Source organism: Python bivittatus, unplaced genomic scaffold (assembly GCF_059951505.1).
Source record: "Python bivittatus isolate LINGU-HERP-01145 unplaced genomic scaffold, Pbiv_v1 ctg000330_np1212, whole genome shotgun sequence".
NCBI lineage: Eukaryota > Metazoa > Chordata > Lepidosauria > Squamata > Pythonidae > Python > Python bivittatus.
Window position 1 is genome coordinate 18,537,302 of NW_028277058.1, and position 16,219 is coordinate 18,553,520.

At 35.2% G+C, this 16,219-nt stretch overlaps 1 protein-coding gene across 2 annotated transcripts in view; it reads left to right on the plus strand.

Moving 5' to 3' along the window:
* MON2 (MON2 regulator of endosome-to-Golgi trafficking) overlaps nucleotides 1-16,219 on the plus strand; it is a 65,571-nt gene that overhangs the window by 34,350 nt on the left and 15,002 nt on the right. For both annotated transcript variants that reach the window (XM_088141772.1, XM_088141773.1), the window contains exons 20-26: nucleotides 1,125-1,226; nucleotides 3,467-3,577; nucleotides 4,377-4,552; nucleotides 5,183-5,345; nucleotides 6,488-6,781; nucleotides 10,905-11,103; nucleotides 12,520-13,148. In XM_088141772.1, coding sequence (XP_087997898.1) covers nucleotides 1,125-1,226; nucleotides 3,467-3,577; nucleotides 4,377-4,552; nucleotides 5,183-5,345; nucleotides 6,488-6,781; nucleotides 10,905-11,103; nucleotides 12,520-13,148 — 1,674 coding nt within the window. The remainder of the gene's footprint in view (nucleotides 1-1,124; nucleotides 1,227-3,466; nucleotides 3,578-4,376; nucleotides 4,553-5,182; nucleotides 5,346-6,487; nucleotides 6,782-10,904; nucleotides 11,104-12,519; nucleotides 13,149-16,219) is intronic.

Genomic DNA, 16,219 nt, shown 5'->3' on the forward strand with positions numbered 1-16,219 from the left:
CTTGTATATAGGATTCATATGAGGACAATGCAGTGTTCGGTGATTCCCATTTTTCTAAGCACATTCCACAGCTTGACATGATGGACAAGATCGACGGCTTTTCTATGAAACACCCAGTGACTTCTTTTTGGTATTCTTTGGCTTTTTCAATTATCCAGCATGCATCAGCAGTAAAACAGATTTGATATACCACTAAGTATTAGTGAATTTACATGTCTATTTTAGTCTTTTGCCCACACACTCAACTCCTTCCTTGACATTTCTTAATTAAGTCTAATTGTTCATAATTATGCATTTAATTAAAATGTAGAAGCAATTGTTAACAGGATGGGAAAAGCTAATATCTTAAATTAGAGCTTGAAATTGATTTATAATCCTAGCTTGTTCCACGATTTGTAAACATAGTCTTTGTGGCAGCAAAGGAAGTAAAGAGCACTGGGAAAGTTTTGTGTATAACTTAATTTATTAAACTGAGATATGATCATTGAAACATATTCAGTGAATTCTAAAAATACGCATATATACATTGGATGGATGGATGGATGGATGGATGGATGGATGGATGGATGGATGGATGGATGGATGGATGGATGGTTGGTCCAAGACCAAGTCACAGAATTTAAATATGCAGTACACCACTAATACATGCATAAGTAAATATATATATAGGACACACTTATATAAAAGGAAGAAGCTCTTTAAAGTTGAAGGGACCAAATGGTTTCTATAAGCTAAGGGTATAAATAAAAATTTTGTACTGCCTTTGAACTGTATGGGTATTGGTCATTTAATAAGAATACCTTAATCTCCTCATCATGAGTCGAGTTTATCAGACTAAAGAGCAGTTGTATTAGCTCTGATCACCAGTGTGTATACAGTGGGCAGTTTAAAAGGATGTGTGAAACAGATCCAGCCTCTATATTCTAGCAAATACATATTCATATGGAAAGTTAACATATTAATTTTATCATATTGTGTAAAGAATTGTAATCCACAACTAAAGATTAAGCTGCTATAGCAACAATCCTCAACTGAACATTTTACATCACTATTGTTTAGTAAAGTAACTTAATGCATGAGTTGGTGAATGAAGTCACTTCATTTTTAATACCATTTGTGTTTAGGAACCATCATTGTTTGCTGTTGCCAAATTGCTAGAAACAGGACTGGTTAACATGCATAGGATTGAAATTCTGTGGAGACCCCTGACTGGTCATCTTTTGGAGGTAACAAATCATTTTATAAATCTTCTATCAATGTTTATGTTTGAAAAATCTTGGTATTTTTCTCTCTCTAATTAAGACTTGAAGGCATAAGAATATCTAGAAAGCAAGTTACATTATGTTGTTTAATATTAGTTGCTTTCCTGTTTCTATACTGTTTTGTTCCTTATTAACCATAGACGCAGAATTAGAAGGGCCATTTAGGCTATTGAGTCCAATCCCCTGCTTAATGTGTACTTTGCGATGTCTGTACCTGTGAGATTGGAAAGTATTAACATGAGAAAAAGGTCACATTTTTTCCCACATGAACACAATAATTGTTTCAGAGAATACACCTTTTCTTATATAGTCATAACTTGTAAATAAATAAAACATACAGATGTGTACTAGCATATAAAATAGTAAGTATTTCTTGACACTAGATCAACTTCTGCTAATTGCATGGACTAATGGACATATCCATGAAGTTTTCTTGGCAACAATATGGAATAATTAATTTTTCTTTTTTCCTTTTTTAATAAGGAACAAAACAAAATAGGATTTTTTTTCCAACTTGGAAAAAGACCTGGGATTTCCTGTGATCTCCCATCCAAACACTAACCAGTTTTTGGTTTTGTTTTTAATATTGGTGTATTAAATTGCTTGTTAATATGTGCATTTATTCATAATCCCAAATCCCTTTCCACATAAAACACTTAATAATGTGGCATAAATTTCATAATTACATGGTAGGAAATAGCATGATTATCAATTGGACTGTTATTACCTTACATGGTTTAGGTCATGTAATGCCGGCCAAAATATACTATATTGCAAATTAAAATTATAATGCTACCTTAACTGAAAAACAGTATAGGTATTCTGGGATTATGTACAATGTAATGTTTTTAGCTACCTACTAAAAGCTCTTAAGTGTGTGTGTGTGTTTGTGTGTGTGTGTACATGTTGACTGTGTTTCTTATTTCAGAATAATTGCTGAAGCTGAATTGTTTTGCTTTATGTTAGAAATTGTATATTAGAAACTTTACGTTTCTAATAAATATGCTTAAGGAGTACTAATTTTTCAGAACAGATGTGCTTTTTTCCTACCAAAGAGAAGTGCTTATGCATGAGCACCCCTGCAGATACAACCAAAACCAGCTTCAAGAGCAGCTGTGTTACCCTGGAAAAATGTGCAGCTGCTTAATTGATTCAAAGTGTGCTACTTTGTACGTGTTTCTGCATGTTGCAATACACATCTTTTAAAGGATTTGCAGAGCCCCAAGATATTTTCAGTGATTAACTACATCAGTCTCAGATTCCAAATTATTGTTATAAACATCTTTTGATTATCCCTGTCTCTGTCATTTAAACAATCTTGGTTTCTACTTACTAAAATGGAAGGAGTTATTCTACAAAATGTATTGTTGAATTCAGAAAGGAAAAATTGTATGTGTTTATTGTTATTTAGCTGTCTATTTTATTATCTTCCCCAATTTCCTCTTTAGAACAAACTTGGCAAATAGGTTAGATTTGGCAGCTATGACAATTCATTGCATCATGGCTGAGCCAATATTTCAATCCAGGTCTTTCCAGTCTAGGCGGACATTACAGTCGTTACATTACAATCACTTCTGGAAACATTATGCATCAGATCTAGAATGATATAAAGCTCAGTTTTGTTATGCTAATATTTATTGCTTGAATTGCCTTAGTTTTCACATTTTTCATTTATTTCCCTTTTCCTTTTATTGCTTCCTATTTTTTTTTAATTCAGAAGGTAAGCATGCCTTGCAAATATGTCTTATTTATTTACTATCTGATCTTTTTCTAATGTAGAATTATCACATTTTGATGTTGGAAAATAATAGATAAAACCAAACTGAGATTTCAAAGAGATGAATTTTAATATATACAGAATGAGCATTTTATAAGGTAGGATGAACTTACACAATACATACATCTGCAACCCTGTGAGTCATCAGAATTGGGTAGAAAATATACTAAAATGTGAAATACATAAAGGTATTATTAGTCCACTGATAAATATGCCCTTAACTTACAGTTCTAATTTAATTTAGTTTTTGAAAATAAATAATGCAAAGCATTTTGCTTGCTGGTAATGCAACAATTGCTGTACTTACATATAGGTAACAGATTGGCTTATAATTATCAGTATAGTTATTAGTATTCTTTCTATGATTTTATAGACCAAATACCCATTTACTGTGCTGAATATTTATTAATGTGTATTCTGACTGTAGGTCTGCCAACATCCAAACTCACGGATGAGGGAATGGGGGGCGGAAGCTTTAACTTCTCTCATCAAAGCAGGGCTGACATTTAACCACGACCCTTCGCTCTCTCAGAACCAGGTAAATAAGCATGCTAGAAAATAATCAGTAGCATAATTGATAATGATGTTGAGTAAGAAGGAAAGTTATTTTCCAAAATTGTATTCATATTTAGTTGTAGGTGGCAGTGGAGCTAGAATTGCAATGCCATGTTATTTGATGATAATGTTGTTCTGCTAATCAATGGGTTTCCTAGGAAACCATCTGCTTATTGGACTAATAATGGTGCACTGAGAAATAGGTCCTATAAATGTCTTTTCCAAACAAAATCGCATTTAGTTGACACAGGATTGCAGCCCAAATTGGATTAAAATGCATTGTGAGCAAGTCATGGCATATGCAATATATTATCATAGTGGTATGAAGTTAATCCATTGCTATTCATATATGATCAAGTCTTCCTTAAATATAAGCTGACGGTTATAGAATAATCAACAAGATTGGATGTAGGTCAGTCTAGTCATTAGCTATGATAAGTAGCTTTTCCCCACTTGTCTGTTTATTCCATTTTCAATCCCAGAGGCCTATGAAACCCAAATAGCCTGTACACTTAGAAGTAAAACTGGTATGTTTGCATTTGTTTATTTCTATTAGTGTTTCCAAGTATGGTACTATTGGCAGGAGGCTTAATCACAAAATTATGATGGTGGAGAATTAGGTGTTGATCACTCATGAGACAAGAACTCAAGCATTTTATGTTGTTTCTAATTTTATGTTAATAAGCAACAGAAGATGTATGAAACTGATGATAGCTATCTTCTTATAATTTTCAGTTATTTTCTTTATTTCTTTGAATAATATTTGCATTTTTTTCTTCCAGAGGCTTCAGCTGCTGTTACTAAACCCACTGAAAGAGCTGTCAAATATCAGTCACCCTGATATTAGGCTCAAGCAGTTGGAATGCGTTTTACAGATTTTGCAAAGCCAAGGGGACAGTCTAGGGCCTGGATGGCCCTTGGTACTTGGAGTTATGGGAGCAATTAGAAGTGATCAAGGGTAAGTTTATTTTAATTATTTATTTATTTTATTTTATTTAAAAGACTTACATGACCATCTTATCTGCCACGCTTCTGGGTGGCTACCAACAATAATAAAAACCAAAGACAGTAAAACCAGAACCTGGCACCCCAACCACCACTCTCCAATACACTCACAAATACAATCCCCAGGCTCCAACCTCACCACTATCCCAGTGATTAGGAAGAGGCAGTCCCACAAATAACCTGGCCCGTGCCATTCAGGGCTTCAGTTTTCTTAAGATGCATAGATCATAATGTCATAGATTTTCCATGTTTTGAAATAAACATCTGTATGCTAACTTTAAAAAAAATGCTGAATTAGTAAATAACATCTGAGCTAATTCATTGTATAAAGTATAAAATGAATTATATGCCTGATCTATAGAAGGAGCTGCATCATAGGCATTTTACATTCAAACAATATGAAAGTATTTTCATGTAAGAGCCATTCATTTGCAGCCCCAAATGATATATATCTGCTAGTATTTCCATCTAACTTTTTTTGTGAATATGCAGGTTGCCAGACGTACAGCTACGTAGGCACATAGAGCTGTGTTTTATATTATCATAATTCCTATTTAGAAATAATTATTGATTTTGTTAATAGAGAGTCTCTAATACGGACTGCATTCCAGTGTCTCCAGTTGGTTGTGACTGACTTTTTGCCAACAATGCCATGTACTTGCCTACAGATTGTGGTAGATGTCGCTGGAAGTTTTGGGCTTCACAACCAAGAACTAAACATCAGCTTAACATCAATTGGTCTTTTGGTGAGTCTTTAATTTATCCTGTTATTTTTTGACTCCCTAAAGATTAAGGTTTTTATGTGAAGGTTTAAATTGACCTTCTGTGCTCACTTTTCTATAAACAAGCCCCATTAAACTATGCTAGAGATTGCTTCTGAATAAATATGGGGTTATAAAAAGCTTTTTGTAAATAAATGTTAATAATAATAAATGTTATTGTTATGGTCACCAGTCAGTCAGTATAAAAGTTACAACACTACACAGCACAAGCTTAAAAGAAAAACTTGAATACAATACAGCTACCATTCTTTAAACAATCACTGGCATATTAATATGGTGAGAGTACAGAACCTAGCAACAGAATTAGAGATCACATTTTTAGATAGATAATTTGAGATTCACCACATATTAACTATAACGATATAATATAGTCTCATAGTAACCATGCACTTAATGTTAGGGACTGTTGGTTTAAGCAAGCTGTATTTTGTCCAGGTTGTACTAATTAATGTAATAGGGTATCCAAGTAGATATACCTATATCTATTGAAATAAAACTCATTGATCGAAAATATAAGATTAAAGGTATTGTGTTTACTATCATCATGTGTAAAATATGTTCTGTATAAAACAGGCACAACTGCCAATATGTATTTTAAGCATTATTTTTTATTATACAAAGTATGACTTGTTGTGTAACATCCGCAACCTGATTGAAATTGTAGCTAGTCCATTTAAAGCATGTAAGTGCTTTAGCGATTGCTTTTTAGAGAAAATAATTCACATCTAAACCTAATTGTGCTTGATGAAACTCCATTTCTGTGGGAAACATGGCCAAAAGACTTACTTTTTCATCTTATTGGTTTTCATTAAAAACACCAAAGTGTTCTACAATATTTTAAGTATTCAAATGAACAATCAAGTATTTAAGAGGGAAGTTGTCTAACAGTATTTCCTCAAAATGCCTTCATGCATCAATCCATCATAATTAGTACCTAAAAATAATACCAAGCTAAAGCATAGCTAAATTTTCAGAACAATTAGTTTATAACTTATAAAATATATATTGTGCATTTTCATTGTTTTTTTTTTACATTTCCAATGCAGGATTGCCACACTTCTTTGTGTTCAGAAATCATTTACAAAGAAGCATTTTTTGTTTTGTAGTGGAATATTTCAGACTATTTCTTCCAAAGAGGTGAAATTATTGAAAAGGAGTTAAACAAGGAAGAATCAGTGTTACAGAAGCAAGCGGAAGAAAAGGGGGTAACACTGAACCGTCCCTTCCATCCGGCACCACCATTCGATTGCCTCTGGCTGTGTCTGTATGCCAAGCTCGGCGAACTCTGTGTAGATCCACGCCCTGCAGTTAGAAAGAGTGCTGGGCAGACTTTATTCTCTACAATCGGTGCTCATGGAACTTTACTTCAGCATTCAACATGGCATACAGTTATATGGAAGGTACTGAAGCTTATATATAATAACATTATTGTTACAATATGCTTGATCCCAGTTCTTCATTATACATAACTTAATACAAGACAAAATTACCCTTTTTTATTATATTTTAAAGTGGCAAATTTTGCCTTGCACCAACTTTTCCTGTCACCAATTTTTCCAGACCTATAAATCACTGTTGTCTGTATTTGTAGCATGGGATTTTTAGTGATTTGTCATATAGATTACATCTTTAGAAGTAAAGATACTGTGTGGTTTTGTTTCTTTTTTCTTCAGCAGTATTTATTCAGTTCTGCTCTTTTTACATCCCAGCTAAGATGGAAACTGGGAGGAGATTTAATTTCTGAGAGGAGTGCTTTAATATACCTGAAAGTCTTTCTTCTATAAATGAAAAATGGCTGTGGGTATAATTTGCTGAAAAGTGAGATCAGTTATTTCTATCAGCAATTAAAAAACCAAAAATACAGTTTCTAGAATTAGAAGACTAAGACATACAGTTGAAAAGGCAACCTGCTTTAAAAAACCTGGATACGGGGAGCCTCAGGATCTAGGAGTTTATCATCTTTGGTTCTTGATGGGGTTGCGCTACCCCAGACAGACCCAGTGCGTAATCTGGGGGTTCTCCTGGACTCACGACTCCTGCTCGAAGAGCAGGTGGCAGTCGTGGCTAGGAGGGCCTTTGCACGACTTCGTGTTGTGCGGCAGTTACGCCCCTTCCTGGATCAGGAGGCCCTCCGCACGGTCACTCATGCCCTGGTCACCTCTGGGTTGGACTACTGTAATGCCCTCTACATGGGGCTATCCTGGAAGAATATCCGGAAGCTACAGCTGGTACAGAATGCAGCGGCGCGGACAGTTCTTAATGCCCCTAGGAGGGCACATATAACACCTCTGTTGTGTGAGCTGCATTGGTTGCCAGTTTGTTTCCGGGTCCAATTCAAGGTGTTGGTCATCACCTTTAAAGCCCTTCATGGCATGGGACCAGGTTATCTGAGGAACCGCCTCGCCCTGGTCATCTCAGCCTGCCCCACTTGGTCCAGCAGAAGGGGCAGGTTGCAGACCCCACTCGTCAAGGAATTTCGATTAGTGGGGTCTAGGCAGAGAGCCTTTTCTGCTGTAGCGCCCGCCATATGGAACATCTTGCCGCCTGAGGTGCGGTGTGCCCCCTCCCTCATGGCCTTCAGGAAAGAGATCAAATCCTGGCTCTGCCAGAAGGCTTGGGGCCCAGAGGGGAGCCCGCACCTATGGAGAAGGCTGGTGGGGTGAGGGGTTGTCCCCCCCCCAGCATCTTACAGGTTTTTTAGGGCCAAATTATAGGAGGTTTTTAGGCCATTTTTATATATGTTTTTAACTATATTGAGTTATGTAATTTTAACTATATTGAGTTATGTAATTTTAACTATATTGACTTATGTGATTAACTATAAGAGTTCTGTGTTTTTTCTTTTTTATTATTGTGAGCCGCCCAGAGTCACCCATTGGGGGAGATGGGCGGCATACAAATTTGAAAATAAATAAAATAAAAAATAAATACAGGTAGTCCTTGTTTAGTGACGGCAATAGGTTCCAATAAAATGGTCACTAAGTGGCACAGTTGCTAAGCTAACCATGTGACCGAGAGAGACACTGCGAAGATCGCTAGTTGCTGCCGTCTCATTCAGATAAAGTTCTCTCGTACGATGTCCTGTGTCTGATCCATTTTCTTTTTTTTTTCCCTTTGCTTTGCTTTGCTTTGCTTTGCTTTGCTTTGCTTTGCTTTGCTTTGCTTTGCTTTTTTTTTTGCCCTCTTGCAGTGTGGAGAGATTGCTTAAACAAGCTATCTCTTCCTGAGGTGCTTTCCTCCACAGCACAGTGCAGCCCTAAAAAGTGCTAACCCCAAGTTAACAAGCTCAGCTCTGTGACCTTAATTAGTTAATTAGAACCCTCTGGCCAGCTGCACCTGCTGCCTGGAATTGACCAGACCTTAATCACACTAAAGGCTTTAGTTGTTGTAAATGTGTGCATTGATTGGAAATGAATTTTTTATTACCATTTATTACTGTTATATTTGCGAACAGTCACTATCCAAGGCAGTCGCTAAACGAGAACTACCTGTATTTCTGTTCATGAAAAGAAACTTGGTTTATACTTTGTGCTACAGCAGTATAATCCATTGGCCTCAAAGATGAAAAACTTCCCCTTAATCTTAATTTAACGCAATTAAACCAAACAACCAGATTGCTTTGAAATTTTCCTGATCTTTAGCCACACTGTGTTCTCAATAGAAGACAAAATTTACATGCAAACAAGCACTTTTAACAAACTGATTACTTATGTCATCTTCCTGCTTACCTTATTACAAACAATGGTTGGTTTAAGAAAAGGACAGCCTTGTATTAGACTATACCTATTTATTACTGGTTTGCTTCTTTCTCTAGGAATTTGACAATGAGAGCAATAGAACAAACAGAGCTTGTTTCTAATTTGTGTATAACCTGTTCACCTTATCAGTTATTTCCTTCCTTGTCAGTACACTCAGAATAGTGATCCTGGGCAGCAAATAGAATATTAGAACCAAGAACACCACCACCACACAATTAATTACAAAAATAACAACTAGAAACAATAAATAGATCATGTGCAAGAAGTCTAAAAATTGTTCCATTTTACAATCAATAAAAAAACAGTGACCAAATTAACTAACTGAGTTCACCTAATGTCCCAGCCCAGATGCCTAAGGGAACAACCAGGTCTTTTATGCCTTACGGTATACCAAAAGGGTTGGGAGCATCCAGATCGTGGGGAGGGGGTGCTGTTCCACAGGGTAGGCATGGTGACAGGGAAGGCACAATCCCTGGTTCCCGCAAGATGACATTGCTTAATAGAAGGGCTCTGGCTCTGCCCATCTTTTCAGTTCTGTTGGGGAGATCTGACAGATAACATGGCTCTGTGCCATGTAGGGCTTTACAAATGATAACCAGGGCTTTGAATTATACCTGGAAGCTCACTAGAAGCCCCAGCAGCTCCTGAAGCAGAAGTGTTATATTAGGTTATCATGAAAACTGTCCATGCTGCTGCATTCTGGACAAGTTACAGCTTCCAAATGCTCTTCAAGGGTAGACCCATGTAGAGCATGTTACAGTAATCAAGATGGGAGGTGACAAAAGTATGAGTTACTGTGAGTAAGCCTCCCACACCAGAAATGGGAACAATTGGTACACAAGAGGAACTTGTAGAAAGGCCTTCCTAGCCACAACTCCCATCTGTTCTTTGAACAGAAGCCACTGACTCCAAGAAAACCCCAAATTTGCACACCAACTCTGTTTGGGGAAATGCAACTCCATTCAGAACTAAAGATGGAAAGTCTCTCTATCTATCTAGAAAGCCTCAAAACCCACAGCCACTTGGTTCTGTTGTGTACCTTAAATTCAGCTTTGGTTATATATGCTAATGTTGATTAACATTAAATCAATTAATGTTGATTTAACAGTCTCACAGAAAGAACAACACTACAGCCTATTTTCCTTTCACTCTTCTAATATCTAAATCAATTTTGGTCTTTGAATCCCCAGTTTATATTAATTAATGCAATAAATATTCTGATTGAACATATTTTTAGAATTCTGAAGTCAGAAAGCGGCATAATATGATTCTAATTCTTTATTACCGTATAATGTATGTTTTTATTGTAATTAATGTTTTAAAATTCTGTTCCATTTCAGAAGCAAAGCCCTTAAAGCAGCTTAGCTCTGTTGTAATGCTTAAATCTATATGAAAGGTAATAACCCAATTTAAAATTTTATTGTCATAAAATTAAAATGAGAGCCAGTTTGGTATAGTGATTAAGGCACTAGGCTAGAAACCGGGAGACCATGAGTTCTAGTCCCACCTTAGGCACAAAGCCAATTGGGTGACCTTGGGCTAGTCACCCTCTCTCAGCCCTAGGAACCAAGCAATGGCAAGCCACTTCTGCAAATCTTGCCAAGAAAACTACAGGGATTACTCCAGGCAGTTGCCAGAAGTCAACACTGACTTGAAGTAAAGTAAAATAAAATACTGATTACAGATTCTTCATCACAGAAAAGAATTTGCCAATGTTTTTATTTAATAGTTACATATTAGCTTAAAGTTCTTAAATGTTTTATAGGTTCTCTTTCATTTGCTGGAGAGAGTGCGAGAATCTTCTACAACTGCTGATAAAGAGAAGATTGAGTCTGGTGGTGGTAACATTCTCATTCACCATTCACGAGATACAGCAGAGAAACAGTGGGCTGAGACATGGGTACTAACATTGGCTGGAGTAGCTAGAATATTCAACACAAGGCGATACTTGTTGCAGTCCTTAGGTACAATGGATTCTTATTTATGTTTAAAAAGATAGGGTTTTTATACAAAATACACTGGGTTAAAAAACAAAACAGGATAGTCATATAATTCTATTAGAAGTATAAATGTACTTGAATAATATATGTATTAGATAACCATATATAGAATTGTAATTGTGTAGTATTATAATGATATATTTACTTTTTTGTTGTTATATTCATTTTATGTTAAAGCACTTTTATGTTTTTCTTTCTTTTTTTGTAAAATTTTAAATTAATTTTTGTAAAATTAATTTAAAAAAGAAGACAAGGTTTTTATATACAAAATTTGATTCTGTAGATATATATTGCATGAACAAGAATTTTAAATAATGTTCATATTGTTTGTGTATTAAACAATTAGAATTATAAATACATATGGTTAATTTTTTTACTCCAATATCTCATAAGATTTTCTTGCTGATTCTTGTTGAATTGAGAAGTATTCTCCTCTTTTTATGGCAAATATAAACAATTAAACCATCAGTTTACTGTTAAATGGATCTCAATTTAATGGTTTTCAGATGCAACAGAAAAATTTTCTATCAAGACAGCACCCCAAAATACCAGAGTCCACTGTTTCTGGAGTAGTTCAAATGATTCCTTTAAAGTTTCATCACTTTTGTAATTATATAGCTATGGCAATGGCATAAAGCATGTGTACACGTAGTCCTCACTTAACAGCAGTAATTGGGACTGGAAGCGACACAGTCATAAAGCACAATGTCATGTGACTGTGCCACTTAGCAACAGCAGTTCTGGCACTTCCGGTTGCCACTGTTAAGCAAATCCTGCACCATTAAGCTAAGCATGACAGCACGTGGTCACCATTTGTGATCTCCTTCCAGCTTCCCCATTGACTTTGCTTGTCAGAAGTTGGTAGTGAAGGTAGCAAATGGCAATCACGTGACCGTGGGATGCTATAGTGTCATAATTGCAAGTTGGGTACCAAGCGCCCGGATCACGATCCTAAGTATGAGGACCAGTCATAAGTACCACTCGTTCAGCACCATCATCACTGAACAAGTCATTAAGCAAGGACTACCTATATATTTATATCACACACATAATTGTGTAATGATACAAATGATGTGAATTGATGTAAATTCAGCTTTAATTGACATTCTGCTTTAACAGAGGACTTGTTCTAAAATGGTCTCTTAAATTGAATTTGCACAGTATTGTTTAACAGTGGGTTGGGCAGTAGATTTGGGATGGTGCCTAGGGAGGTAGAGAAGCTGGTGAAATCTGACACATCCTTGGACAGTAGCATAATGTATCTTACCTTGTATACTGCATAACATAGCAATCCTTTAATTTCTCTTACTAGTGAGCTATTTTTTTAATATATATCATAGTAACAAAGCATATCTTACTGATCTTTTTTTTCCCCAATAGGAGATTTTTCTGAAGCTTGGGATGTTCTTCTTGATCACATTCAGTCAGCTGCACTCAGCAAAAACAATGAGGTTTCTTTGGCTGCTTTGAAAAGCTTTCAGGAAATCTTACAAATTGTGTCTCCTGTTAGAGAAACTGAAAAACCTGATACACCCCCTGCTATTAATGTTCCTGTGCCTGTCCTTATAGGATCAGTGACTGCCACTGGCCTTGGAAGATCTTTTATGAGAACTGATTCTATAGGAGAAAGGATTGGAAAATACAGTGCAACTGAACCCCCTCTAATAACAGATGAAATCGAAGACTTGGATCTTTGGTGGGCTGCATGGAACAGTTGGTTTAGAATTGGTTCAGAAAGTACAAAGCCTCCACTTTCTTTTGATAAAATGACTTTTATTCCCAGTCAGCCTTTTCTTACAGCTTTAATACAGATATTTCCAGCCCTTTATCAACACATCAAAACGGGTTTCAGTATGGATGATCTCCAAAAACTAGGTGTCATTCTACATGGTGCAATCTCTGTTCCAATCAGTTCGGATGCATCTCCTTTCATTTTACCATCATATACTGAGGCAGTTCTAACAAGTTTGCAAGAAGCAGTTCTTACGGCTTTAGATGTCTTACAAAAGGTAATGCAGTTTTTAAATACTTTATGAAAAGCACTCAACTTCTTTTATGCTGTCATCCATGGCCTGAAATATTAGTAAGCATAATTAGTTTTAATTATATAGGATAATTTTCCTACATCTTGAAAGAAAGACTGTTTCAAGTGTCTGCTGAGTATTCTTTGTTCAAAAGAGAGAGCTCAACATATGATACTGTAGTTAGGCTGTAGATTAACATTATTACATTATATCAGAGAGAGAGAGAGAGAGAGATCTGAATATATATATATTCTGAATCAGGAAAACTTTTTTTAAAAATACAAAGTCTGAAATTGATCTGCAGATGGTGTCATGCATTTAAAATGTAATGTACATGTAAAATATAACTTAAATTGATAGATCCTGATTAGTGTAATTCTAAACCAATGAGATTTCAGTGAAATTAATGAAACCTCCTGCTACGGTTAACTGAAATCATACTGCTCTCAATGGGATTCATATTCATTGTTCCTTTAAAAAAAATAGTATTTACAAATTACTACCAATTACTGTTACCAATTGTTTATATAACTCCTCCGTTTTTTGTTTTCTGGCATATGTTTATATATAAAAACAGACAGTAACTTTCAGAATGGGTTCTCATTAGCTTGTATCTGTATTAAAGAAAGATGTATTCTGTTAAACTCAGTGATGTTGATATATAAAAATTTGTCTGTTGGATAAGGTAATATTCATATCCAAAGACTTCTGATCTCTGCATTTTAAGAAAATGCATTTTAGTCATGGCTCTGCTACATTTGCCCTGAAACAAGTTATTTTTTTCAAGGAAGGAGCTCTGAATAATTTGCCCAATAATGTAAATGAGTATAGCATTATAGTGTGTGTGTGTCTGTCTGTCTGTGATATTATAGGAAGTTCTCCTAGCTACTTCTCCTGTGTGCAGGCATAAATAACATTTATGGATAGCTCTGTCTAACGTATATTTGTGCTGTCGTCTCAAAACGACCAGAAAAAGAAGTGAGAATCCATAGTTTGGATAACACAGTAGCAAATGGGAGTAAGGCTGACTAATCCCTGCTTCAGAACCCAGTAAGGTTCTTAATCGCAATGTTTGATCTCTAATAAATTTCTCCTTAGATTCAGAGTTCTTCCAAATTCTAAGTATCCTGAGTGTCTCTCAGTATGCATGTGGTATACTGTACTCCTAATTAGTGACCTGTAAACAACAGTATGTTGGCTTGCAAGGCAGTCTCTGAATTAGAGATACTAGAGTTTAGTAGGTCAAGAGAAACAAAAATAACTTCAGTGCAATGGGAATGTGTTGAAATATATGTGGTAAAACAAGAGACAGGGTCAACAACAAATTGGTGAGGAATTAAAGTGGACTAAATATAAAAACAACTGACTAATATGAAATAAGTACACTTAGGTAATTTAGATATATAGAAATAATTAACATAGTCACAAAACAAATAGGTAACGAATGAATGGGTTAAAAGAAAAGGCAAACATGGGTAAGTTGGAATTGCTGAAATCCTCAAAAGGAGAAAGGTGAAAAATATAAAGAACAAAAGGCAGTGTATGAACATGATTGAAATAAGGATGGTTTGCAAGGATAGAAAGGTTTGAAGAGGTATAATAAATGGCCTTAGTGTAAACTAATTTGAGCTACGTTTCTCTTCCTTATCTCTTTAATTTCTGTAGCTTACTATTCCTTATTGTTTTTCTCGCACTGTACATAACAGTGCTTAACCCAAAACGGTATAGCATGATGAGTACATATCTATGAAAAACAGATATGAATTTAATTTATATTTAATCTGTTCATTGTAGAACTTAAGCATCTATCAGATATATTGTTTTAGTATAAAAAAAAGAATCAATTAAATCATATTCCAAATCTGAATTATTTAAGTAGGCATTTTATTTTCACTGATGAAAAGTAACTGCACTTGGATGCCAAGTAGCCATCCAACTTTATGCCTACATATTAGTCTAGGGATTTTATTTTTGTTTGTTACCTTTTTCTGAGCATGGGGTTGCAGCAAAGCTCAGATAATGGTAGCACAGTGGGAAAAAAAACTCATTAAGACATTTTGATTCTGATTGTTAATTTCAAAAATATCATGGATTCTGCTTTTTAAAATACAGGAATACTTTTAAGACATGTTCTCTACAAGTAAAAAACATGAACAGTGGTTGCAGAATACAAGGAAATGGTCTATTTGTAAAAGAAAACAGTATAAATAAATACACCAATTAATTGAAAAATTATATTCTTTAGTAGTAAGATATGTAGTATCACTTAAGAAGTATATGAAGAAGTCTCAACAGAAAACATGATCTAAATAAATGACCTTTTTATCTATGCTGATTTCAATTACTTGACGGAAAACAACCCAAGCTAAAACAGAGGAATCTGACTTAGGAATCAAAACTGCACGTTATATACAATATAAGCAGAGTACATAAGAAGAGCAGAGTACAAAGGTAGGAGAAGTTACCTTAGGTTAATGTCCAAATAAAAAACACTTAAGCCCACTGAATACAAATGCAGAATCTTTATAAATGTTTTGATTCTGGATTCAAGATATAAAATATTCAAAGCAAAGTTCTAATGTTTCAGTTTTGGTTGTAAAGACAAACATAGATAAATAGGGAGCAAGACCTCATGCCTCAAAGTATAACTCCTAAATATTCTCCACATCTTCCCATAAAAGCCCTCAAGTTAATGTGTACAGAGATGTAATGGCCATTGGCTCATAGACCATTCCTTCTCCCTACAGCTTTGGGGAAACTACTGCTCTAGTAATTTATAGACTGCACAGATAGCACATAATAGCAACATCCAAAATAAATGTTATTTCTAAGCAGATATTCAACAATCAACATTCTCATTCATTATTGGGTTTCTGAATGGACCAATTTTTTTCTCTGTATTTTCTTGTCTTATTCCCATCCGTACATACATGTCTCTTAACTTAATAAGCATAATTTCCCCTAAAACTAAGCCTTGGTTTTTCCATCATCATTTACTAGTGTAACATGAAATTATCACTAACCAGTGAATTCCTCCTTTCATATGCACCACAATA